General features: G+C 41.3%; 1 protein-coding gene across 3 annotated transcripts in view; it reads left to right on the top strand.

Moving 5' to 3' along the window:
• Positions 1-13,487, top strand: part of GRK3 (G protein-coupled receptor kinase 3) — a 123,115-nt gene extending 109,628 nt beyond the window's left edge. For all 3 annotated transcript variants that reach the window (XM_030583012.1, XM_030583010.1, XM_030583011.1), the window contains 4 exons: positions 5,134-5,296; positions 7,772-7,908; positions 8,861-8,974; positions 9,565-13,487. In XM_030583012.1, coding sequence (XP_030438872.1) covers positions 5,134-5,296; positions 7,772-7,908; positions 8,861-8,974; positions 9,565-9,726 — 576 coding nt within the window. In that variant the 3' untranslated portion in view covers positions 9,727-13,487. The remainder of the gene's footprint in view (positions 1-5,133; positions 5,297-7,771; positions 7,909-8,860; positions 8,975-9,564) is intronic.
• Positions 13,488-27,529: the final 14,042 nt, after the last annotated feature.

The raw sequence follows: 27,529 nt of genomic DNA, 5'->3' as shown, positions 1-27,529 counted from the left end.
TGTGTGTCCACACTGTGTTCCTTGTGACGGTGGAGTGCATCCGCATTAGCAGCTCTTGCAACCGCAATGAGAGAAATGCATTGTGGTAACTATCCCACTGTGCAACTGGCCAGAGAGTGCTTTGGGAAGGGTTTGCAATGCCTCATGGGGCAGGCACAGCGTTACATGATGCAGGTTTCCTAATCCCATTGTTCCATGGGCATCCTACTACATTGCCAGCTTCTTTTCAAGTGAAGTGGGGGGGGGTGCAGAGTGTATGACAGGGGGAGTGTGTGTGTGTGTGTATGGGGACAGGAGAGAAACAGTGTGTTTTGGGGGACAAAGAGTGTGTCAGCATGTTGTCTTGTAAGTTCAGACAGCAGCAGAAAGCAACCAGTCCTGAGGCAGAGGGAAACCCCGACATCAGCCCCCGTCTCCCTCCCCAGCTCTCTGCACAGCAATCTCTCTCTCTCTCTCTCACGCACACGCACACGCACACACACGCCTCTGTGTTCAGCAGCACAAGCATTCACATTAACTGTTTGCTTTTTCCCCAGGAGCAGATCACAGCACACAACAGCTATCAGAAGCAGAGCTTTGAAAGGGGAGGGGCACATGTGTCCAGGGCAGCTGAGTTCGAAACAATGAGTAGGGCAGTCACTTAAGGGATTATGGGACACTTCTGGAGGCCAATTGATTGCTTTCTGGGCTGTAATGTGTTACACTGTCAATACAGCTCTGGACCCTCTGCACTGTAAAACGAACGACTCTCGTCAAGGTGGGTTTTTTGCCACACTGCAGCTGAGGAGTTTCTGCGCATGAAGTGGCCTGACAGTGTGTACACCTTGGGAGTTACACCACAGAAAGCTGCTTTACTGCGCAGAAACTTGCCTTAGAAGAATTTATTTTCAGAGCAGTGCTTTGAACACAGGAGTTTCTGCGCAGTAAGTGGCCTGGCCGTGTGTACACCTTGGGAGTTACGCCACAGAAAGCTGCTTTACTGCGCAGAAACTTGCCTTAGAAGAATTTATTTTCAGAGCAGTGCTTTGAACACAGGAGTTTCTGCGCAGTAAGTGGCCTGGCCGTGTGCACACCTTGGGAGTTACGCCACAGAAAGCTGCTTTACTGCGCAGAAACTTGCCTTAGAAGAATTTATTTTCAGAGCAGTGCTTTGAACACAGGAGTTTCTGGCTCTGATTGTTCAGACTTATAGTCCATTTTTACTCTATAAGTAACAAATCTATAAATACATTTCTCACTACTTATAGATTTATAATGAACGTTTGTGCATTAACATCCATGATAGCATAAATATAGGGGAAATACTCCATGGACAGAGACCTCATATGTAAGAATAAAATAATGTTTAGTGAGAATTCGGATAAGGTAACCTTGTTTCAGCAATAGTGTCTTGTGTTCAAACTACTCCTGTCCCCACTTGAACACTGATAGCAGGTCATACCTTATGTGAAGGGTTTGTTTCCATTGGACTGGATCTAAAGCAGCCTCAAAACTGAAGTCTTTTAATAATAATGTTAAAATGTAAATTATTACACAGAACTATTGAAAAACAACATTAAAGGAAAGAAATCTAGAGCAGTAGTTGCTACTCCATCCTTATCTTAGTTTCTTGTGCCCACCTACTGTGGTATATAATACGCTATTTCATCCTCTGTTCTGAAACCTGCTTAATACCTAGACAAAATGATTAACTTAGATTCTAAGGTATATCCCCATTATTATTTCAACATACTTTCTTTTATAGGTGAAACTTTATTTTTGTTATTATTGCAGGTATAACCAAGATATAATTACAGGTAGTGAGTCAGGAGAGAAAGAAATCACTCCAAACTCCATAAACAGAAATATATTAACTACCCACTGTTACTAAAAAGGGGAACTTCTCTGTCAGTGTCACCCACTGCAATGACTAGCAGCTGGCATAAGACAGTTTTTAAATGTTGGGAAAGAAATACAAAGAACAGAAAATGTTCTTTTCACTAGTAAACACCACAGTGCCAGCTAACAGTAGGGTAATAAGTCTCTGATTTCTTGAAGCACAGGAATGCCTGACTGATAATCCCAAGCACCATTTTCTGGGGAGAAACTAGGTTAAATTGTCTTCTTTAGCTATATTATAGAACCTAAATTCTCAGCAAGGTGTATACTTGTAATGCATGTTGTTGACTCATGACTTATTCTTTGTACAGGTTGCCCTTAAGGTATATGTATTTCCTCACTCATGACTCTATGAGAGTTGCAATGCACTGTGCAGTACCTGTGCAGTTTATGCTCGTGCTAAGATTTTATAATCTCTTTTGAGAGGATTGACTAATCCCCTACATCTGAGTCAAATACAGAGGAAATTAGGGTTTTCATAAAACAGCACCAGCCTTCTCAGTTTGCTGGCAAGAAGGTGACAGTTTTGGAGACTGAACTGCTGTACTTTCTTCTCCATTACCTATGTATATTGGGGAAGATCCCAAAGGCCTAAATCAGAATCGGGGTCTCTTTGTGCTTCTTACAAGTAGATATCTTCCCTGACCCAGAGATTACAAACCAAAGAGACACAAAACAGGCACAGACTGAGGGAAAGGGATGCAGTTTAACAGCAAAGTGTTCAGGGAGGTGATAGGCAGGTGTCAGGTTAGGGTTTCTTTCTACTTTAAATAAGTATCTGCAATAACCCCTTTACTAAGCTATTGCTAGTTCTTTCTTTCATATCAGTTGTTATCCAAAGCCTGTTTTCTAAATTTGCTCAATCTTCTTGATGGTTTTTGTTTCATTCTTTTGCACAGAATAATTGCATGTCTGCTCACTAGACTGGAAATAAGGCATACGTTTTTGACAGTGAGGGTGATTTAACCATTGGAATCATTTCATGCATTCGAAGGCCAGAAGGGATCACTGTGCTCTGACAGCCTGTATAAGAGAGGCCATTGAACTTCCCCAAAATAATTCCTGGAAATTTATCTTTTAATTCCTAGAGCATATCTTTTACCAAGGAGCATGGTGGATTATCTATCACTGACCATTGTAAATCAAGATTGGGTGTTATTCTAAAAGATCTACCCTAGGAACTATTGTGGAGCAGGTCTCTGTCCTGTGCTATACAGGAGGTCAGACTAGATGATCACCGTGGTCCTTTCTGGCCTTGGAATCTATTAATCTATGGCCAACCTGCCACACTACAGTACTTCAACTAAATCGTACTGCAAGTGACTGAAATGATTTGGTTTTTCCTTTGTTTCATGAACAGATAATTTGTACATGACAAATAATGTTCCAGCTGTTTTGTAGGAATTGTGTGTTTGGTTTTAGGGTGGTTGTGTTGTGGGGTTTGTTTGGGTTTTTTTTTTTTTTAAGTAAAGCGAACAATAGTGTATCCCCCTCCTATGTCCAAGTTTTTTGTCACCCAAACTTCATTGAATTTTTGATTCTGGGGCTTTCAGTCTCACTCCTTAAGGCTTCTTTATAAGCCCCACTGTCCGCAGTCACCTCATTCAGCCTAAAATTCAGATTGGCACACAAGATATAACAGGAAAGCACCCCTAGGTCTGAGAAGTTCTGATCCCAGAGTTTCTGGCCTGTATAGGGTCTGATCACATCCCTTTGAAAGTGGTGGGAGGATGAATTAGGCCACTGGGGCCTAAACTGAGGGGCAGGGGCATAAAAAGGGAGTTGATTTACTTTCCCATTAGGAAGGCAAAGCTTGTATTTTATCTTGTTTCTCTGAAAGAAAGTCCAATTTCTCAGCAGGGTTAGAAAGCAACAGAGGAAAGAGAAAAATATAAGAGTTTAGCTATTGCGAGAAAAGGTATCGCCAGAGACTAACCCTGAAACCCAAAATATAAATAACTTTATAGAGAAAAATGTGATCATTCTTAGCATTGTACCAAAACCTCTGTGCCCAGTGCTGTCAGTCCTAAAGGTTGCTATACCAACTCACAGATGATCTTTTTTTCCCAAATCAAATGATTTCAGTTATGTTCAGTACAGTTCAGTTTAAGTACTGTAGTTAATGTGGGAAGAAAAAAGGGCAGTATGACATGAAGCAATCTGAAATCAGTAGCATACACAACCATTGTAGAAGTGCATTATTAACAATTGTAAAGTTACCATGGAAGCATGGAAAAGTATCTGTGTGAAAAATGCCTTTTCATATCAGCACAGTGACTGGAATCTGGAATTTGCTGCTTTTGACAAACTGGTTTTGCTGAGCTTCAGGATTCTCTGCAGCTTGAGGTCTTCAAACCACAATTCGAGAACTTCAATAACTCAGACATAGGTTAGGGGTTTGTTACAGGAGTGGGTGGGTGAGATTCTGTGGCCTGCGTTGTGCAGGAGGTCAGACTAGATGATCATAATGGTCCCTTCTGACCTTAAAGTCTATGAGTTAGGCAAATGTGTCTGTTTGGCCAACCTTTTGCTTAGTGGGCTCACCAGCGCAGCAAGGCATGAGGATGATATAATATTTATAATTTTTGTTTGAATTGTTGTAAGGCTCCCAGGTAATGCTCTACATTAACAACTATTTAAATAATAAACTACACATTTTTCATCTTTGCCTTATGATATGTGGATTGAAATAAATTGAAAAGTTAGTTAGTTCCCAAAAGAATGCTGTTTCTGAGAGCTGGAGCAGATTTAATGGAGTCAGTTGTTGCTAGAGAAGTTGGCAGAGGAACCTATTATATAGTTAGAGATTTTTTGAACAGGGCAGCTAAGAAAAGTAAGAATTTCAGAAGTCCATCTTAAGGTGGCAGTTAAAATTTTTATATTCTTTTTCAGGCAATGTACCACGTGTATAACTTACGTCGTATTGCTGGTATAAGAGTTTTTGAGCAATGTCTAAAGAATTGCAAAAAATCCAGTGTCTGTATATTATGATCTGAGATAAATTTCCATACTGTAAAATATGATGCTATCATTTTAAATACACCAGAACTTGAAAACTGTACAGTGCGCTGTATAGCTTTGCTTTCTCAAGTTTGTACTGCATGCAAAATGGGAATCTTCGTCTACTTCACAGTGTCAATTTCATTCTCATATTTTTTAAACTATAATTATTGCTGCACTGGAATCATTGAGTATATTGGTAATGGTAATAGAACTTATTAAAATCCTTCGTTTTATGATATTTTTCCCTCCTAGTTGGTTGATAGTGACCAAGAATTGTATAAGAACTTCCCTCTGGTAATATCAGAGCGTTGGCAGCAAGAAGTAGCAGAAACTGTTTATGATGCAGTAAATGCAGACACGGATAAAATGGAGGCCAGGAAGAGGGCTAAAAATAAACAACTTGGCCATGAGGAAGGTAATGTGTCCAGTGCATATTTTTTCACTCTTTAATGCTAGATAAGATTATTAAATATGTTCCAACAGGTAATCTTTTATTTTATGTTGTTAATTACCTGTAATTCAGAGAGTTCATGCTTTAATGAGTCTTTTAGGTTTCATTTAATTCAGTCTGTATTTCTTAAAATACTTTGACATATTGTATGATGTAATTTGACCTTTTAGAAAAGTTATGAATGAGGGATTATGACCTTTAAAGTCAAGAGGGATTACTGTATGGTGCCTTTGATTATCCGTAAGTATGATGTAATTTGACCTTTTAGAAAAGTTATGAATGAGGGATTATGACCTTTAAAGTCAAGAGGGATTACTGTATGGTGCCTTTGATTATCCGTAAGTTTGAGGTATCTTCAGTAATGTGTATCTGGGATTTGATTTTGTGGGGAAGATAGCGTCTGAATGAAAAAACAAACCCATTGTATCAGATGTAATTCTTTGGTATGCGGTAGCCCTCTAGTGTGTTCATCACCTTAGGACAAGTTGGCATTGACCTACATCTTGTAGAACTCCGTTGACTTCTGTCATAAACAGATTGTTAAGGGTTAATGTCTCTTCTACCTGTAAAGGGTTACAAGCAGGGAACTGGACACCTGACCAGAAGACCAATCAGAAGACAAGATACTTTTAAATTTGGGTGGAGGGAAGCTTTTGTGTGTGTTCTTTGTCCGTTGTGTGTTCTTCTCTCGGAGGGTCTGAGAGAGACCAGACATTACTACAGGCTCTCTAAGTTTCTTTTCAAATAGTAAGTAAAAACAGGCGGTTTAGGCTTTTTGATTGTTTTACTCTGTTTGCAATTGTGGATCTGGCTGGTTAACTTTTATATGTGTAGTTGCTGGGAATATTTTGATTTGTATTGGTACTGGGGGGAAAGTCTCTTTCTGGTGTCTGTAAGCTATAGGACCCTGTAATATTTACATCTTGAAGTTACAGAGATAATTCTTTACTTTTTCCTTTCTTTTATTAAAAGATTTCTTTTTAGAGAACCTGATTGATTTTTTTCCCCTTGTTTCCCTTGTTTTATTCCAGGGGATTGGGATAACTCACCAGGACGGGTGGGGGAGACGGGAGGGGGGAGAGATAGAATCTCTCTCTGTTTTCCTTGAATCTGTTTGCCTCTTTGTGGAAGGGAAGGGAGATGCTTCTCTGTATGGTGATTTAAGAGGTTGGATCAGTATCTCTCAGGATAGCCCAGGGAGGGAAATTCTGGGAGGGGAAAAGGTGGGGGAATGGTTTATTTCTCCTTGTTTTAAGAACCCAAGGGATCTGGGTTCTTGGGGTCCCCAGGGAAGGCTGGGGAGGTCAGAGTGCCCCAAAACACTATATTTTTGGGTGGTGGCAGTGCTATCAGATCTAAGCTGGTAATTAAGCTTAGAGGATTCAGGTGCTAGGATCTCATTTTCTGAACTCAGGTTCAGATCTGAGAAGGAATGCTGTGACACCTTCAGAGAGGCTCCATGAGTCTGTCAGTGCAGAATGAGCTCCTTCACTTGTCCCTACCCCTCAATACGGTGTCCAGTTGTAATAGTTTGGAATGAGCCCGTATTTCTTCACAAATTCCCTCTCTGTCTCTCTCTCTCTCTCTCTCGTCTTTTGTTTTCTGATTGTCCTCTCATAGTATTTCCATATTTCTTATAGTATTTTAAAACAATTTATAAATGATGGCGCTGAAACATGGGCACATTTCAAAATGCAAACCAAGACGTGGATAAGTTTCTGGAGGAAAGGTCCATCAATGGCTATTAACCAAGATGGGCCAGGACACAACCCCATGCTCTGGGTGTCCCTAAGCCTCTGACTGCCAGAACCTGGGAATGGACGACAGAGGATGGATCACTCAATTATTGCTCTGTTCTGTTCATTCTCTCTGAAGCATCTGAATAGAACATTGGTTTGGCCCAGCATGATCATGCTTATGTTCTTAAAGCAGAGCAGCTCTCCCTTCTCTGTAGTGTGTTAACTGTTCCCTTCTTTCTGCATTGTTATTTTTGGCATATTTTCATAAATTCTCAATTAAGTGAATCAGGGAAAAAAGTAAAATTGAACTGATGGGGATCTCTCTGGACGTTTGAACAGTTGAACAAAACATTCTTCTTGTAAAGGCAGATATGCTGTTACATAAGATGTTCAGTGTTAATTCTTTCAAAAGTAAATCAGGGGCCTTCTTTAATAGAGCCAAATTCTATTTTTGGTTACTTCAGTGCAATTTCATTGACCTCAGTTGTAATGGGGCGCAGAATCTGGCTCAGTGTGTACTTGTGTGTATATAATAATTTGACGACAAAAGGTAACACACTATACAGAATATTATGTGTACTGAATCTGCTGCTGAAATTTAATAGGCTGTGAAAACTCTAGTAAACCTTTCTGAACAGAGCACATTTCCTGAACACTGGGTTGTAGCTGATTGTGTATAATGAAGTTGTTCTATTCGCAGATTATGCACTAGGGAAGGACTGCATTATGCATGGGTACATGTTGAAATTGGGGAACCCATTCTTGACTCAGTGGCAACGTCGTTACTTTTACCTCTTTCCAAATCGACTTGAATGGCGAGGAGAAGGAGAATCACGGGTGAGTCTGATATTAGTATAACAAGCACACTTATTGTAAATGTACCAAATGTAGATAGGCATTTTTGCCAAATCTTGAAGTCTATACTGAGAAAAACTCCCATTGAAGTCTGAGTTTTTCTGGAGTAATTATGGTGGGTCACATTCTTATACCTCTGCTCACATGGAGTAGTACTTTACTTTGTGAGTAGGCATATTGATGTCAAGCAACCTAAAATAGATTTTACAGACTTGTAGGGTTTATTAAGAATTGGGAGTTTATCAATGTATGGTTTTTTCATTTAGGACCTCTGGAGTATTTATACAAAAAATCATAAAATGGTAAGGCAATAGAAATACTATAGCATTGACCTCAAAGATAGTGCTATAGTATCTATAGTTCAGTCCAACTGTGATCGTGTTTTAGGGATGTCATCTGTGTATTTAGCTACACCACTGTAAGAGATTTTGAAAATATTGTTCTTCCATTGCAGTATTTACTGAAAACTTTTATACAAAACTGCTTTTATACAAATCTGTACCTTTGTAGTGCTTCAATAATCCTTCTCAGCTCTTTGACATAGACAGTAAGATTGTCCAACAGTTGATTAAAGTGTTTCACAGCAATACTGTTTGAAAGAAAATAAAGTAAAATGCAGCTATTATTGGGGAAAACACTCATTTAGTTCATAATGACATCCCTTTTTTGCAGTGTCTTGTTTTGTGCTGTTGAGTTGATCTTTTAATTGTTTTTTGCGACTAAATCCTTTGGTAAATTTCTTTGACTATTTTCTCTTTATGAACTATTTTTAGTTAGTGTATATCTAGAAGCTAAGGGTCAGATCATGCTAACATTTGCTCCTGTAAGTAACTTTATTCACGTGTCTATTCTCAATTAATTAGGATTCAGCTTTAGGTCTGTTGGGTAACAGCTTCAAATTGTAATTCAGCTTTCTGTTTGCAATGTGTGGTAGCAAAATCTACTGACAATGGAACAGATAGTCTCAGTGGAAGAAACTCAGATTAAAGATAAGAAATGCATCTTGCTGAGAATTAAAGGAGGAAAACAATTTGTCCTGCAGTGTGAGGTGAGCAATGGTAATTTTTCAGTGATGACTAAAGCAGACGTTTTGTATACAATGATAAATCCCAATGGTAAAATTAAATAATTTTCTTAGTTTTCAAGTCTACACTAAACTCGTAAAGTATTTGCCGTGCTTTATATATGAAGTGGAAGGGGTACGGCTGTAATAGGCAGTGTGTCACATCTGAAAACCTGGATTTCAATGGGACTTACATCAGAGTTAATTCAGTTTAATAAGAATGGATACAATTTTCAAAGCTGACTGACTAATTTAGGAGTGTAAGTAGCCTAGTCTGCACATACAAACAAACTATTTTCCCAGCAGCTCAGGGTAGTTATCACATTCGTAAAGAATGGGATGCACAGTCTCTCTCTCTCTCTCTTTCAAGAGAAGTAACAGCTTTGGTTACTACCAGGTTGCCTGGGTTTGACTCAGTGCTTAAAGATGAAAGGTTGTATGTTACCATACCCTGAGCCATTCATTTTCCAACGGAAAATAAAGGACATTGTTTAAAAATGCTAATAGGAAAAGCAGTATTGCCCAGTATGTGCACTTGATTATGAAGTGCTTAACGACTTCTGTATCCCTTTCAGAGTGACCCAGAGTTTGTTCAGTGGAAAAAAGAGCTGACAGAAACCTTTACTGAGGCACAGAGGCTGCTGCGTCGTGCTCCAAAGTTTCTCAATAAATCTCGCTCAACAGTTGTCGAGCTTTCAAAGCCACCACTCAGCCATAGGAATAGCAATGGGCTGTAGAAGAGATGAGAGAACAAAGGTCACTTAGGGAAAGCTACTCCGTCACCTTGTATGAGGGCCACAGCATCATTAGTTACTTGTACAATCCCTGAACCAGGAAGTACTTAGAAGAAGACGCCTTGGAGGTTTACAGCATGGGATGATGACAGGACTCTACATCTGGAGGTTGTGAAGACTAATGCTATGACAAGGTGAATTCTCACTTATAGCTGTAGTGAAAGTTGCCAAATGTAGAGGCTGCTTATTGTTCCCATGCATCGTCACACCCTGGTGGTGTTCGAATGGTCTGTTATCCTAGGACTATCGAAGGAAGGAAGATAATCTTTTATTTGCAATACCCTTGTTTTGGTATGTACCAAACCTGGAAACTGAAATGATTACTACCCTTTATCATTTACATGTCGATGTCTGTTATTGACGTATCCCAGACTTTGGAAGGAACCGCAAATTTGTCATGCGGGATAACAGGTAATCCTATGTGTTGCCTTGTTCTTTCCAGTCATCATTATTGACTTTAATATATCCTTGCTCCAGACTGCTGGTGATCAACAGTGTAAGTCTTATGCACTTCAAAGTTCTGAGTTCTAACTGTCCTGTGGTTTGAATGTTGTTGGTACTTCATGGAAACATTGAACTCAGATTATTCACTTGGTTTGTTGTACTCACTAATAGTAGCTACCACCATTTTGTTTCTTTTACTTACATACAAAACTATAACTGACACAACAGAGTAATAACTGGTGAAGAGGAATATATGGTAGCTTCATCTAGTGGTCGGTTGTATAAGTTGATTATTTTAGCACAGTTTTTAAACAGCAGATTCCTTTGACAAGTTTACAGTGAATACAAAGACAGTTCTTTTCCATGTCAGCTCAACTGCACTTTTTAAAAATTAAAGAATTCTGTAAATCCAGTGCATACTAGTGCACATACTGGATTAAAATGTATGGATAACTTGGTATGTATTCTTCTGGATCGCTCTTAAGATGTTGGACTCATAGACCCTTCTCTCTCTCTCTCTTTTAAAGTAATGTGTTCTCATAGCATAGTTATCCCGGCCAAGCACTTAATATTCACATGCACATCAGATGGCAGGAATTTCAAAAAGAAGTCCAAATTTCCTTTTATAGAGAATTCAGACATTCACACTGAAAACAGTCTGAGAATAGTGAGGATGAAAATGCAAAAAATAAGATGATTATATGCCAAATGTATGTAAATTCTCCTTATGCCATCATTCATATGTCACGTGTAAGGTGATATTTCAGGGAAGTAAAAATATAGTATATAATCTTTGGACAACTTTGAACATTTCAGAACAATTTCTACCCTGTTATGCATACTGTGAGTCTCATTGAATCTAATGGGTTTGCAAGAGGTGCAAGTCAGAGGAGAATTTGAGCCTTCATCTAATTCTGTATTACGTTGTTTATTGCGGGTCACATTCTGCTGAGTTACATGGGTATAACTCTCATAAAAGTCAACAAAGTCAATGGGACTTGCACCTGTGTAAATGGGAGCAGAATTTGCACCAGCAATCTGTTTTGCTCATCCCTTCTGACCAGTTCATTTCTAGCTTGTCTGGCTAACAGTCAACTGCAGAGCTTCAGAACAGTTTCGTGGACAGCAAAGTATAAAGTGCCAAAAAACTCAAAAATCCTTTTTTTTAAAAATTCCTCTATTTATCCTCCACATTCTTGTGAAATTGGATGTATGAGCTACTAAAACTGGGATGGCTTAATAAATCTGACAACAATGCCAACCATTTTTCTTACACCTTGTTATAGTGTGAATTTTAAAAAATATTTTATGCTTGGCAAGTGGTAATTTTAAAAGGATATTTTCACATTCATTTTCTTGGAGTACATTTTAAAATGAGCATGGAGTTCCATTTTCATCTACTGAAAAGTAATGTTTGAAGGCCAAGTATATTTCTATGAGCAGTAACTGTGGTATTTTCCTAAATTCATGCCACTGTGAAGTGGCAGATTGTTAATGTAATCTACTGTACATTGGATATTTTTTAATTGTTTTCCTAGACTACCACACACACACGCCTATTCTGATTTGTGTTTTTGAATAAAAAGAAAGCTCAATCTATTATAAAACCACATTAAAAAAACCCTCATATCATCTCTTACTCCTTTCATGTTTTATTAGTTCAAGGTCAATTTGATCAGTTCCATTTGTTCTCTTTTAATTATTTCCAGTAGCTGAAGTTTTCTTTCATCATATCCTTTGGGAACATTTGTGGGTCTATGGTTGATTCTGATAGTTTCATCATACTAAATTCTAAAATGCTATTTTCTGTCGATAAAAGGAAGATATATTTGCAGCTAAAAATGTGTGCCTCTAAAACATTCATTTGTTTGAGTCAAAGCTATGTAATAACTTGTGGAAGATATGTTTATTTTAAAAATTAAATTACAAAATAGAGTTGGTTTGACACTTGAATATACTGTAAGCCTTGTGCATTATCACCTCATTTTTGTAAGTAATCTGGATTTTGATTTTTAAAATGGCAGCTAAAATCATCTGTCATTTAATATTCACTGCATTCCCTTTGATGATTGCTTATAGGAGTCAAATATTAATCTGCATATATCATTATTTATTTTCCTCCAGTTTTATTTTTGCCCAGAATATTAACATGAATTGTTGAAGCTTTGTAGAAGTTGTGTTTTGCACCATTCCACTGTCTTAGTCAGTAACTTCACATTTCTGAAAGAACAGTTACCTTAACAAAACCCCCACACTTGTATTCGTGGTAAAGTATTTTATCACTAATAAATGAAGGTTTTGCTTGGAAAATTCAGAATCAGATTTTATACTGTAGAGAGAGATTTAAAATTTAAGAATTCCGAAGTCAGAGATTTGTTGTTCTTAACCAATTGTTGCTATTTTAGATATCAAATTCTATAATGTCTTTATGGGACAAACAAAATTGTTTTTTCATGAGGATCTTTAAAGAATGTAAATATGTTGTAAAACTTGTTAAAAATGGAAAATGTGAGATAAGACTTGGTTTTGTCTTTTAGACATCTGAACCCCCTTTGTACACTCAGTGTGCTTATAAAATGTTCAGGGAACTAATTAAAAAAAAAAAAAAATACTGCTTGCGTCAACAAAACTAACTGAAACGTTAAATGCAGCTTTTCAGTATGTTGCTATCTGCAAGGCTGTAAATGTTTGTTCAGCTCTAGTGCAGACTTTTATTTTATGCATTTGTGGGTAACTTTTTTCCCTTTCATTGTAGAGCGAAATATATTCCAGATAATGTCAGATTCACCCTCCTACACCTTGGGTGTTGCTGGGGATATTTCTCAGTCATTCTGTATATTAGTTCTTCTGACATATGAGCTGATGAATTTCTGAAGGCCCTAACCCTACAGAGACTTGTTTATGTGCATCAGTGTAATCAAGCCCATGAGTAATGTGATTGAGACTGTTCACATGATTAACGTTAAGCATGCATGTAAGCTTTTAAAGGCTTAGGGCCTAACAGGCTTCAGAATTGTCCTTGAAAGACATGGGGCTCACTGTGCATTCTTTGCTTACTACAGTTCCCCTAGTGACGAAAGACCATGGCAGTTTGAGTGTGCAGGGAATAAGTTAGACCCGGGGCAGCTCTAGGCATTTTGCCGCCCAAGCACGGCAAGCAGGCTGCCTTCGGTGGCTTGCCTGCAAGAGGTGCCCGGTCCCACGAATTTGGCGGCAGCCTGCGGGAGGTCCGCCGAAGCCGCAGCACCAGCAGACCCTCCGCAGGCAAGCCGCCAAAGGCAACCTGCCTGCCACCCTGGCGGCGACCGGCAGAGCGCCCCCTGTGGCTTGCCGCCTCAAGCACGCGCTTAGCGTGCTGGTGCCTGGAGCCACCCCTGCTTAGACCTTCCAATTTACTGTTGTGAATTAGGGCCCTGATTTGGGACAGCACTTTAGCAGATGTGTAAGTCACATTGACTTTTGTGCTTTAACCGCTCTCCCGAATTGGGATGCTTTCCTGAATCAGGACCTAAGTCTGGGATAAGCAAAACATCATTCATTTATACTGAAAAACAGAAGTATAACTGTGGAACTCTTATTTTCCATTAGTTGGGAGATGCTGTGCAGCATTTCAGTGAACATCTTGTAAAATGGCCCAAGGCCTCATGGTGTTTAAGCTAGACATTAGGGGCAATTTATTGTTCAAATCTATTATGTACTTCAGTACAAGCTTGCAAAACCGTAGAGGAAGATCTATAGTGCTGTTAATTTCTTTACCCAGGTCTAGGTCATCCTTGTAGTTTTAAGTATCATTGTTTAAATGCTTCTTCAGAAAAGTTATGCTTTAGCTTCATTTCATTATCATGCTAGTCCAGCTAGATTTAAGGCTAAAATCTAATATTTTTAATAATACTTTTTGGAGATGAGCTTATTTATCATCATCAATACATGAGTGTACTGAATGTTCATTTGGGGCTTAATCCAATTCCTACTGAAGTCAGTTCTTAGAATGGAGAGGTAAATAGTGGTGTCCCCCAGGAGTCTGTACTGGGACCAGTGCTGGCCAATATATTCCTAAATGATCTAAAAGAGGGTAAACCATCAGGTAGCAAAATTTGACACAAGAAAAAATTACTCAAGATAGTTAAGTTCAAAGCAGACTGCAAAGAGTTACAAAGGGATCTCACAAAAGTGGGTGACTGGGCAACAAAATGGCAGATGAAATTCAATATTGATTAAATTGGAAGTAATGCACATTGGAAAACATAATCCCAACTATATATATAAAATGATGGTAAATGAGCTGTTACCAATCAAGAAAGAGATCTTGCATCTTGGAATCATTGTGGATAGTTCTCTGAAAACATCTGCTCAATGTGCAGCAGCAGTCAAAAAAGCGAACAGAATGTGGGGAACCATTAAGAAAGGGATAGATAACAAGAAAGAAAATATCATATTGCCTCTCTATAAATCCATGGTACACTCACATCTTGAATACTGAATGCAGGTCTGGTCGCCCCATCTGAAAAAAGATACATTGGAATTGGAAAAGGTATAGAAAAGGGTAACAAAAATGATGAAGAGTATGGAACAGCTTCCATATCTGGAAAGATTAATAAGACTAGGATTTTTCAGCTTGGAAAAGAGACGACTAAGAACGGACCTGATAGAGGTCTATAAAATCATGACTTGTGTGTAGAAAGTAAATAAGGACGTGTTATTTACTCCTCATAACACAAGGACTAGAGGTCACCATATGAAATTAATAGGCAGCTGGTTTAAAATGAACAAAAGGAAGTATTTCTTCACACAACACACAGTCAACCCGTGGAACTCCTTGCCAGACGATGTTGTGAAGGCCAAGACTATAACAAGATTAAAAAAAGAACTAGATAAGTTCATGGAGGACAGGTCCATCAATGGCTATTAGCCAGGATGGACAGGGATGGTGTCCCTAGCATCTGTTTGCCAGAAGCTGGAAATGTGCGACAGGGGATGGATCACTTGATGATTCCCTGTTCTGTTCATTCCCTCATTGGCCACTGTCGAAAGACAGGATACTGGGCTAGAACGACATTTGGTCTGATCCAGAATGGCTCTTCTTATAGTAGGTTTTAAAAACAATGGCACTGAGCATGTTGTGTGAGTTTAGCACATATGTGGACCATACTGTTCCTGTATGTAGGCCCAGCCTCCAGAATTGGACGTGTAGAGTGTTACTTAGCTCAGTTACATTCAAGCTTCCTGTAATTTCAATGAAGTGACAGAGCTCTCCCCCCCGTTCCCTGAAGAAAAAAATAAAATAATATGGCAGTAATATTGCCACTGTTCTTATCAATATACATTTATTCACAGTCTTGTACATTGACGACAGGACACACAGTGCATTCGGTGCTAAAAACAAAGAAATCAGTTCATCTAGTCCCTGATCCTACAAACTTTTAAGCACATAAACACTCCTTCTGAAGTTACTTGGACTTGATTCAGCAGCACCATTAAGATCAATGGGAGTTTTGCCATTGACTTAAAGGAATGTAGGATCAAGCCCTATGTGCATAAAGTTACTCGTGTACTTTACTTTTTTAGGGTTGAGGCCTTAATATTAGTAAACTCTTCAAGAAAGATTAAGTACCTGGAGCCCTGTGTTTGTTGTGATTTTCTTTGGCTGTTGTACAGACAGCTAAAAACAACATTCCTACTTAATATCATTTACTTTTACGGTGTGTAGATGTGCACAAATCACTTTCTTTACTTTTCCCACACAGCAAATATTGGTGATGCAGTTACCTTAATTCTAAAATTCCCATCCAAATACTTATGGGGACAGGTTATTTTGAACTGTGCTGTAGAGAGTAAAGAATTCTAGTTGTGTTATTTTAATAAATGAGTCAATAATTCTACAAACTTAAAAAACCCTGAAAATATTATTTTTAAAAAGTATTGTATTTCTTAATTTGTAATATTGTACAAAATGGAAAATATCTAAAATATATAGAGAAGATATATATACAAATGTCTGCACAAATTGCAAATGATTTAATTTTGTGTTTCCTGTTGATTTGTATTCCATGATGTACATATTATGTGGATTGTCATTTATTGAACATTGGCTGTTTTAATACTATTGTTAAATTGTATTTTTATTTTATTATAAACTAATCATCACAGACTCAGCTTTATTTTGTTAATGTAAAGGTTGCTATGCTGTGTAGGTATAAAACCAAGAATTCTATTTTAACAAGAAAAATTTTATATTATTTATTGAATCCATATGTTTCTTCAACTTGTGACATTCCATAAAATTCCTGCTCCTTATTGTATAGCTTGTTATTTAAAGAGATGGCGGTTCCTTTCAGAAAGAATTGAACAGCTTTATTCTGTTTTTCATAAATAAAGTCAAATTAATTTCAGTAACAATCTGTCCAGTTTACCATTTTATTGTAAAAATAATAACACACCCTTTATTGCAGTTTCCTAGATCATTTCTTCAATGCAATGGCTGAGTGAATGAAGCATCATATAAACATTCTTGCCAATAAAACCCATCAGCTCAATTTGCTGGTATTCACAGCTTTTATTCCTTTTATTCCTGAACATTCCAGTGAACGAGGTTTTATTCTCAAGAATGTTCATGGAAGGGAAACTGTTACAAATGCTAGCACAAATAATCACAAGAGGATTTACAGTGGCAGTGCTGTCTCAGCCATTTTAGTCATGGAAAACATTATGATGAGTTATAAATGTTCGCAGTTTGTTTGTGAACAGAAAAAGGGACTTATCCTGTTCATAAAGCTTACATCATCCAATCAGGAAACAGAAATAGTATCATGGAACATAGGTGACCAGCTAGCAAATGCTCATAAGTTGAAATGGTACTGCATAACTTCCTCTGAAACCTTGAAAATGGCATTTAAATTGTATTTAAGTGGCACCTGGTTCTTGGTAGCCCCTCCTGCACCGGGAGTGCATTTCACCTATAGTGAAAAGTTTGCAATTAAACTACTGGCTGACTTGACTTCTGTCTTCACAAACTGTTGTGACTATCAGACAATTCTGTAAAATTATGATCGAATAGTGGATAATTTACTAACAGACAATAGGGCTAAATTTGTTAAATAATTCATTTGCTAAAACTCACCCATCTCTAAGCATGCCATCTACGCTTTGAGGAATACATTGCCACATAAAAGAATATGTTTTTAATCTCCATGTGTTGAGAAGCTTCAAGTACGCATTCTTTAGTATTTCATTAAATAACATCTTGCTTGTGGAGAGCTCACCATCAAATGTTCCTTTTCCCCACCATTGGACCTAAGCCTCTTCTTCTCATTAACAAACTAGCACCAGTGCTTTATTCAGAGCTGGAGACAGCACTGTGTAAGGGTACTGACTTTTCTTTGGTTTGATTGTTTTTGTTTTGTTTTCCATTCTCCCAGTCTTAAATTGTTTGACCACATTTAATTGCTATTGCTATCAAGCAAACCAGAATTTTGAGCAGTCCTGCCTCATGAGCATCCAGAGAGAGAGATTAGGCCACGGCGAGGTATGCACTGCTGCCATTATAAAGCTGCTCTCTGAAGCCCTCTTTAAAGAACACTTCTTTATACTAATGAGAGGTTTGAGTTTGAAGTCCTGCACTAGAGGGTAGATTGTACCTTGGCATCAGGATTTTCCTGACATGCTTTGTATTTCCATTCTAGTTTATTAGGCAGCAGAATGGGGAGTTGCATAAAGGGGTTTTGGTAAGAGGCTGTAGCTGAGTACAGTGGAAGGATAAAGTTTTCCCTGTTGAAACATGGACTTGTTTCTTTCTTAGATGAAAGAGGTGACTGAGTAGGTGAGGGGAGCTAGTGCAAATAAAAGCAGCCTGAAAAACAGAATAAAGTTAGAACTTCCTGAGAGAGGCATTTTCTTACTCATTTTATTTTTGTGACTTAATTCAGAAGCAGCAGTAGAGGAGCAGATTTATGTTAATATCAATGTGTGATTAAAAAAATGGAAAAAGAACCTTTTTTCAATGTGTGATTTAATGGTAAGAAAAGCCAGTATCTGTAAATAACTTTAGATATTGTATCTGAGAAACATTTGTTTTACATGTTTTGCTCTTTTCATATTTATTGTGCAGAAGGAGGTTTTATACCTCATCGATATACTACTAGTGCACGTTTGAAGTAGTATCTTCCACAGAGACTGTGTGTTCACAGTTTACAGTCCTCGGCAGTTTATGTGGTGTGCCACACTTAGTTAATTCTACCATTATTATTTTTTTAACAATTGGAACAGCTAAGCTGCTTTTGTGTGTTGGTCAACTGCTCTCATGCAAAGAGAATTCCAATAAAAAAAAATCACATAAGCATGTTATTGTGTTTCATTCTTTCCAGCTTTTAAAAAAATAAAAATAAAATAAGATTGCATGAGCTTTTCAGGATAAGGGTACACTGGCCTGTTGGGCACACGGACACCATGACTCAAGGTAAGGCAAATTTTTAGATCCACCTAAAGAAATGTTTTGGGCGAGAAGAGTTGGAGACGGTTACAGAAGCATTACATGCTTGCGCCTGTGCAATGAGACTGTTTAGAAAGCTGAGGTCATGATCCCTCTGCTGTGCTTTCTAGGGCAAAGAGACACCTTATTCTTTGTGAATGGTATTTGACTTGGCAAGCTGGGAATCAGTTCATCCCCTTTTCTACTCTCCCATAAAACTATGCTCCATATCAACTCCACCCCTGCCAGGCAGCAGGAGACTAGATGATTGCCAGTCACATCAGGTATATAAAGGCAGTTTCCCGCCCACTTTCCTTCTCTCTGCTTTGCACCCTCTCCTGGAAGCCTGGAGTCTTTGTTTAGTCTTCTACTGCTTTCATCTCAGTGTTTCTTGGAACAAAGAAGTAAAATCTCATGAAAAAGAAGGCTCTTAAAGGAATGACAAAGAGAATGATGGGTTTTGGTCCCATCACTGAGACTTCAGGCTACCGGTGCACAGGGGGACGGTGACTTTTCTTTAGCTACTCCTCTCCCTTCCTCCTGGCCACCCTGAGTCCTTCAGTCCCCAGGTTGATCCCAACAGACTGTTGTTCTCTTCTGTGGAGTATAGTTAAAGCAGATGCTGCTGATGCTTCACAGGGCCAGCAATGTGAGCCAGTGCCATCTCCTTGGGATGGGAGAACTGTGCTCAGTTTGCTGTCTCCCTCGCCCTGCTGAACCCTGGAATTCTGCACGCTGCCCTTCTCCAGGCTGGGGGTACAGGCCCTGAAGAGCCTGCCTGCTTTTTTCTCTGGATAATTCTGCTCAGGATTTTCTGAGGTGACGTTGGGGGGAGTCCAGTTTCCCTTCCCCACTACTAACAAGCCCAGAGAGCTGCCACCCACCACAAGACGCAGTGTGCCCCGGCCCAGACAACTTCTCTGCTCACTCCATCATTTCAGAGCAGCACTTCCTTCGTTCTCCTGGAACCTGCTTTCTGGCTCATCAGGAGGAGCACGCTCCTTCCACAGCTCTAACGTGGCAGGATGATGGCCTGGTTTCCCTGCAGGGAAATGCATAACTCCCAGGGTGTCTCTGTCAGCATCTGCAGTGGATATGGAAGGCCCCTTCGCATAGCAGTGTGGCCTTCCCTGCACATCAGAGTGACTGATCAGATGGTATCGATTGGAAGATAGAGGATTCCCTCAGGAGGGTTTTGTGACCCTCTGGATGTGCTCCACACTGCTTTTATTACACATCTGGCCTCCTCTCTGCATTCCTCTCCCTGGTTCTCCCCTACGCTGAGACTCTAGGGACATAAAGCAGCCCTAAGGCCTATCTAGTTGGTACTATCTAACGTCTACATGGCAGTAGGGCTAGAGGCTAGCCAAGTCAAGGTTCCGTTGTGCTAGGAGCTGCACAAACGTGTCGTGAATGCCCTACCATTCTCCAGGCATGTGAGGATTACTCTCATCTTTGCACTCTTTGAGACAGCAGCCCAAAATGCAATGCTTCTGTGTCACCGTGGCTGAGTTTCCTCCCAGGCCTTCGGCTCCTGTCAGGGTTTTATCGCTTCTGCTCTGCCTTTATTTGAGACGTGTATTGGGTTGGGCAGTGCCTGGCTCACTAAACAAAGATAACACACGTGCACAAAGGAGGTCACCAATGTCATGTCTTCGGTTCCGGTTCATACAGCAAGTGGTAAAATCAGCTGATTTACAGAAATGTCATGGGCAAAGTTGATGAGGTTTATCCTATCTGTTCAGGTCCCTGGAGGCCTCCAGACAGCTTAGTCAGAGACATCTAGAGCTACCAGAGACACATTCTGCCATCCAAGAGGCTGCAGTACAGACAGAACTTTGCCTCTGAAAATCCCTTGTCCAAAATATCACTGTGAAAGGCTACGGAGTAACGAAATGGCAGGAAATGCCGATGATCTTCAAGAGCCTTGTTCCTTCAGAACAACTCCCTCTTGTCACTTCCCTAGAATGAGAACCCTGGGGCCCGCTAAACCGAGCGAGACTGGTGACAATCTGACCAAGCAGAACCGCAATTGCGAATGTAGAGAGACAAGGCCTCAGGCACTGCCCTTGCCAACATCCTGCACTCCCAAGGATCTGCTGAAGGTAAGTGAGAACAGCGGGGCGAGGCTGTGGTTTTGGAGCAGCAAGCTATGAGGAGTTAGGTATGGATGCAGCTCTTAGCCCACTTTCCCAGGCAAGTGTAGGTAATGGGATTGGAAGCGGAGCTGGGGCAGGGGCAGTGGAGGCTTTTTAAATGACGGGCCCCAGCTGAGATGCGTAAAAGAAGAAGAAAGGCATGGGGGCAGCCCAGATCCAGCCGGATGGGGCTGCAGGTCGGGGGCTTGTCCCCGAGAAAGGAGGGCTGGTCTACCCCAGAAAGAGAGGGAGCACTTTGTGTTTATGTTCTGGGGACTCCTCCAAGTGCTGATGGGGGGTCCCTGCTCCTCTGTGAGACAAGGGCATCCAGCAAGTCTCATGCAGCTTATCCCACTCCTTCTGAAGGTAAAAAAACCCTCCTTGTTCTCTTGCTAATTGGGCGGTGCTCTCTCCTGGCTCCGATTGGCTGCACCCCGGCATCTGTCAAAATGCAGCGAGAGATAGCCCGGCCAGCAACTGTTTTCCTGGGCCAGTGTGGTGCATTATCTTCCTGCTGTGTGGGGAGCAAAGCAAGGGATATTTAGTAGAGAACAAGAGCCTATGCTGTGCATCTGAGAGGATGGTTTAACCGGGGCCATTGTTTCCGAGGGAGCTCTGTCACCACTGGGCCACCGGGGGGCTATTACTGTACCACGCACCATGCTGTTACCTGGGCAAGGACACAGATCCAGTTTTTGCAAACAATTCTTCTACAGTCTAAGGGCCCCGGGTAGATTTTAGTGATGCGCTGCTATCCCTGCAGCTAAGGGGTTATTTTATTTATTCATTCATTCCCTGTAGCTAGTCACTTCCCACAAAAGCTAGAAGGAAAGCTACAACTGACACAGTGGGTCCCATTCTGTGTGTGCTTCCTGCCCAACATGGGCTAGTCATACCTGTGAGATCTGTAAGTGTCCATAGTGCTTTACAGTTCTCCAGGGAAGATTATAACCTTGGCTGCAAACACTGAAAGTGATAGAAGACCATTTCTCGCTTCAGCAGTGGGTTTTCTACAACTGGATGAAATTTTTTTAACTGCAGGTGTGTTTTTGGTGATAAAAAGCAGTTACATTTCTTGAAAACAGTTGATTTTAGAGACATTTTTGGAAGGGGAAAAATCAAAATGAAAATATCTTAATTTTGAATTGAAATTTTTGTTTTGGTTCTCAGAAAAAAACCAAATAAAAATGGTGATTTGAAATGAAACAAGATGGGGAAAAAGGGTTTAGTTTTAAATCTATTGGAAATACTGAAACTTCCAAAAAAAGTGTTGCATTTGAACTTTTCTGTGAAATCAAATGGCATTTTTCAAACAATTCTATGTCTTTGTGCATTTGATGGCATTTTGCAGCCTGTCAGTTTCACTGTTCCCTCTGTGCAGTCAACCAGCTGGTTTCCCGTTTTCATCTGTGGCCCTTCTATAGGGCACACAGAAACATGTTAGTGAATAGGAAAATATGATTATAAACCCACAAAATTTGGCAGCTTGAGGCTGTTGCAGGAATAGCAACTGAAAATGCTCTTAAATCATATTTTGAAGTTCACTAGATTTCAGTCTGACAATGTCCCTTTTAATACATCGATTTCCGTCATGAAATTGCGTCTACAGAAACCTGGGTGATCGTTGGAGGCAGACGTACTGATCCAACTATCAAACCATGGCTATAAATGGCACCTCCCTCAATGTCTCTTCAGTGCTTCTGGTTTTTTGCTGCTTATAGTGCTCCTGTAATATTCCCATTTACCATCAGGCGTTACAATTTAATGCAGTTTCATCGTATTTTAGGCTAAAGTTGCTGAGACTTTTTTATCTGTCAACCAAGAAAGCCTCACATAGAGCCATGTAGTGGGAAAGAGTTTTAGCGGCACCTGTTACTCCAATAAATCTATTTCCCAACAATGAATGAGATGCAATGACTGAGCTCAATCCTAGTGATGTTTGCTGGTTTAAAAAGAATTATAGCTTTTTGTTATGCTTATAAGCCCAAAAATATACTAAATAAATGTGTGAACAGATCTCTACCCCACATGTGAATTGGTAACAGAGCTTGAATCAAGACGGCTATGCAAGTGATAAACAAAGCAGCGTGGCCTAGTGGTGGGAGATGTGGACTCGGGAGAGCTGCGCTCTGTTTCTGCCTCCACCCAACATGCTTGGTGACTCGGAATCTAGCTGTGCCTCTCATTCCACTCTTAGTCTGTCTTGTCTTTGGGCAAGGGGTGTCTCTTCTGACAGATCGGGATGCATTGATTCGCTGGTGAAAGTGCTGGCCCGAATGCAGAGCAACAGAAAATCAGACTCCTTGTTTTCTATGCTAAGGGTGTTTTGTTCTTTGTAGTACTTTTCCAGGATCAGGGTGAGAGAGACAATGTCAGCAGGTGACACTGGCCGATTAAGAGAGAAGAGGCCAGTGCACCTGGGACTGCTCTGTTGCTCCTCCCGCACCCGTTAGGTTTAGGAGAGGCCATCTGGGCCCTAGAAGAAAGGAGACCTGGAGACTCGTAGAGGAGTCAGACGCACGAATGAAGCTGAGACACAGGGAGCAGTAAGGAAGAGCTGGCGGGAGCTGCATGGGAGTCCTAGGCGAGAGAGCTGAGGTTGGATAGGAGCTGTAACAGGAGTGTTGGTGAGAACTGACCAAAGATGGGGATTCCCTGGGTAGTAGCCATTGGGAAAAGGGCAGATCCAGCTTGGTCAGAGGAAGCCGAGCCTGGAAGCAAGAGGTTTGCTGCAGGAGGGTCGGTCCCCTGAGCAGGGGCAGGACTTACAGGCATGGAGGTCTGGGGAGCAGAACCTGTGGGGATCCCTCTGGGCGAAACCCTGAGTGAAGAGCTGCATGGAGACTGGTCATTCTCAGGCAGGGAGGCCTGGAGACTGTGGCCGTGGATCAGGAGCAGAAGGAAGTGGCGACACCGTGCTGCTTTTGACTGTTGGGTGGGTGACCTGGAAGAGTTGCCCATGAAGTGGGGAAGGGGAACGCTGTTCTATCTTTTTATGTTAACAGTGGGTTTGTCAAGAATGGTTTTACTGCAAGGGTTGGGAGGGAACTACTGCACTGGTGTGCATGCATAAATTACACCCCGAGGTGGGGCTTTGTGTTGGACACTGACAGACTGTTCCTTTCATGGGCAAACAGAAGGGGAAACTGAGGAAGACACACCTGTCACACTGTAGCCTGCTGCTTGGAGGGTGCCCTGGCAAGGGTCCCTCTGCTAGACAGATACGTGATCAACAGCTGCTGTTGAGGCCGGTGCACTGGGATTCACTGGCAAGGCAACAGTTTAGAGCACTCAGCTGCAGCACTGTGGCCCATTCTTTGCTCCTGAGAGCAAACGGCGGCACTCACTTTGCAGAAACATCGAGGCTTGGCTGTCCTCTTGAGCGCTGCCGAGCAGCTTTTAAATTCTCCTTTGGGTCATTCACCAACCTAAGCTTATGTTACCCACCTTGTCCTCTGCGTCTCACAGGCTGCCCAGCCGCTGGCTCTCCCTTGGCAATGGTTACAAACATCCCAGATCGCACAGGAGGGGCACCCTGCATGCACACAATGCTAAGTCAGCCTAATCAGAAACCTCTGAAGTCACATGCCTTTGAACTATTCAAGTGGGACTGGGAGGTATTTTTAACAAGTGTTTGTGAGACACTTTGTATAACTGTCAACCTTGCAGGAGGGAACTGAAGTCTGATATTCCTGTTTTCCCTTCTCACTAACAGTTCTCTTGAAACCTCTGGCACGGGCATTCTGGAAATGTAACCATCACTGATCCCTTGGGAGAGAGAAGAAAGCGAGGGCTGGGGACTGTGTGAGAGAATGTGGAAAAGATGGATAGTTGGATACCTCTTGTTGCACAAATTTAATAGCAGCTCTCTGAGTCCAGAATCCAAAAATCCCAACCCCACTGGGTGTTCTCCCACACAAGAATGCTTTCCCTTAAAAAAAAAAAATCTGGGACTCCTCTGGCCAGGCTCTGAGATCCCAGGTCATTAAATGACTTGGAATGGTGTGCTTAAAAATAGCAGCGTCTGTTCAGTTTTCTCTCGTTGGGGTGAGAGTTCTACGTAAGAGCAATGTCTGACTATGCGGGATGTAGGCAGTAAATAAAGTTGTTTGTTATGCTCAGTAAGAGGCTTCCTGAGCCTGGCACATAACACTCCTCAAACCCAACACGGGCACACAGGATCTAAACTAATGTAAAGTGTGAATATTGAAATAATTAGTTAACCTGCATTAAATCCCTGTGTGGATGCTGTTCTTCAGAATGGTGGGACTAATTCAATTTATTTTAATTCACTTCAGAATTATGCCAAGTTAGAGAAACTCCTCTGGGAAGCTGATGTCGGCAGAGAACCCAGACTGCTGTATTTCACAGCTCAGGTATAGGGACAGTTTTCCACTCTGTCCTACAATGAGTAGGGCAAAACCTTTTGGCTATATCAAGCTTGCTCAATATTTTGGCACCACAGTTGACATAATCTTTTTTTTCCATTGTAGAGAGCTGGACCTGTGCTATTTTAAGTGTTGCACACAGGTCATCTGCCTGTCTGAGACTGTGCTCTCATCAGGTCTCACGCAGTAAGCACCGTGAGGCATGGTCAGTGCTACTTGTATGGAAGGGAAACCGAAGGAGCTGCAGGAAGCAGTGGTGGTGATTAAGTACAGACTCCATTTGGACCCACCCCTCAACCTGAGGCTGGGGAGCACTTTGGCATTAGAGCTGCCTTTTGAATGAGTGAAACTAAGGTCCTCTTGGCCACATGAAATCATCAGCGATCCTGGGCCATGCACTGTTTTACAAGGGGTGAGATGTAAACTTGTGGGGGGGTTTGTACTATAATTTAAGTAATTTAGATTGTGAGTTTGAACGCCCCCTACAGCGGAGTAGTGTTCTTCATTTCCCAGTTTTGAGCACTGTTGCTCTGTGCTGTTAAATAACTTTTGAATCCCAACCCCTGAGCTGGCTGCCTTTCTAAGGCTGCTTAAGTGATTTGTGTACATTTGTGATCAATCATCTAATCTAGATAGATAATTTCAGATCCAAAAGATTCCTGCCCAGTGAGTGCCTTCCCCTGCATTGCTTTCTGGCTTTCATTCTATTTTATTTCATTTTTAGGGACGTGGCCAGTCCCCCATGCCCCCATTCTATCAGTTCCAATCTGAGTGGTGTTTCACCAGCACGAGCAAGTCCTAGCACTGTGTTATGTGCCCTATTTCGTACTGGTAAAAAACACCTTCAATTACCAACCTAGTTTGAATTTTCTTTCCTTCTTACTGTGGCCTTCTGCTCTTAATTGATTTTCTACCTTAGCCTGAAAGTAAACAATGATTATTGATAGATTCTGCATTCAGCAAGGGCAATTGTGATTGTCTAGTCCAACCTCCAGCATAACACAGACCATTTGACTTCCCCAAATAATTGCTGTTTGAATTAGAGCAGATTTTGTAGAGTGGTTTTCAGCCTGTTGTCCGCCGAACCCAGGGGGCTTTGCAGACTATGTCTATGATTTCCAAAGGGGTCCGCACACATCTTCATTTGAAATTTGTAGGGCCCCGCAAATGAAAAAAGGTTGAGAACCACTGCTGTAGGACAACATCCAATCTTGATTTAAAAATTTCCAGTGCTGGCGAGTCCCCCACGTCCCTGGATAATTACCCTCGCTCCCCTCAGACAGAGGTATCCAATTAAAAGGGTGGCACACTCCTGGAACGAGGGCAGTTTTCTTGGGGCGAGAACCATTACTAGAAGTGGAATGCTGGCAGACAGGAGTCGCCTGGCAGCAGAACTGGACCAGCATCCTTCTCATTCAGACCCAGGCTCTATCAGCACAAAGCTCTCCTGCATTTAGCTTGCTGCCACCTTTGCAGAGACTGTGTGTGAGCCCAGTGTTGGTGTGAGAGGCTCTGGCTGCCTGAGTGGCTTTAACAGCTGTATCTACTCCTTGGGGCTCTGACTGGGGTTGCTGGAGTGCTTCTGAAGCCAGCAGACTCTGGGCAGAATTGTACAGCTCCCTGCCGGGTGGAGAAGAAACACACTCCAAGCCATTCCCCCGGCGTATTTCAGTGAAATCCCTCCGGCAGTTCGAGCAAAGTTGGCAGGGCTGCTTGGCAGGAGCTGGGTGCAGAGCGAAGGGCCTGCAATGCTGCTATGCATGCCTGGGAGCCAAGGGAGTTGCAGCCAGAAAGGGAGTATCTTGGGCTGTGGAGCAGATGAGGACTGCGCTAGTTGGAAATGCCACTGCTGATGCCCTTGGGACTTGGGCACTTCCTGGACTCTGTGCTGCGTGGCAACACCATGATGTGTCACCACCAAGGTGCAGAAACCAGCTACCACAACGGTTCTTCTCATAGACTCTAGGACTGGAAGGGACCTCAAGAGGTCATCGAGTCCAGTCCCCTGCCCTCATGGCAGGACCAAACACTGTCTAGACCATCCCTAATAGACATTTATCTAACCTACTCTTAAATATCTCCAGAGATGGAGATTCCACAACTTCCCTAGGCAAGCTATTCCAGTGTTTAACTACCCTGACAGTTAGGATCTTTTTCCTAATGTCCAACCTAAATCTCCCTAGCTGCAGTTTAAGCCCATTGCTTCTTGTTCTATCATTGGAGGCTAAGGTGAACAAGTTTTCTCCCTCCTCCTGATGACACCCTTTTAGATACCAGAAAACTGCTATCATGTCCCCTCTCAGTCTTCTCTT

This window comes from Gopherus evgoodei, chromosome 13 (genome assembly GCF_007399415.2).
Source record: "Gopherus evgoodei ecotype Sinaloan lineage chromosome 13, rGopEvg1_v1.p, whole genome shotgun sequence".
NCBI classification, from domain to species: domain Eukaryota; kingdom Metazoa; phylum Chordata; order Testudines; family Testudinidae; genus Gopherus; species Gopherus evgoodei.
Note: the sequence above shows the minus strand (reverse complement) of the source record. Positions and strands in the feature narration are given on the sequence as shown.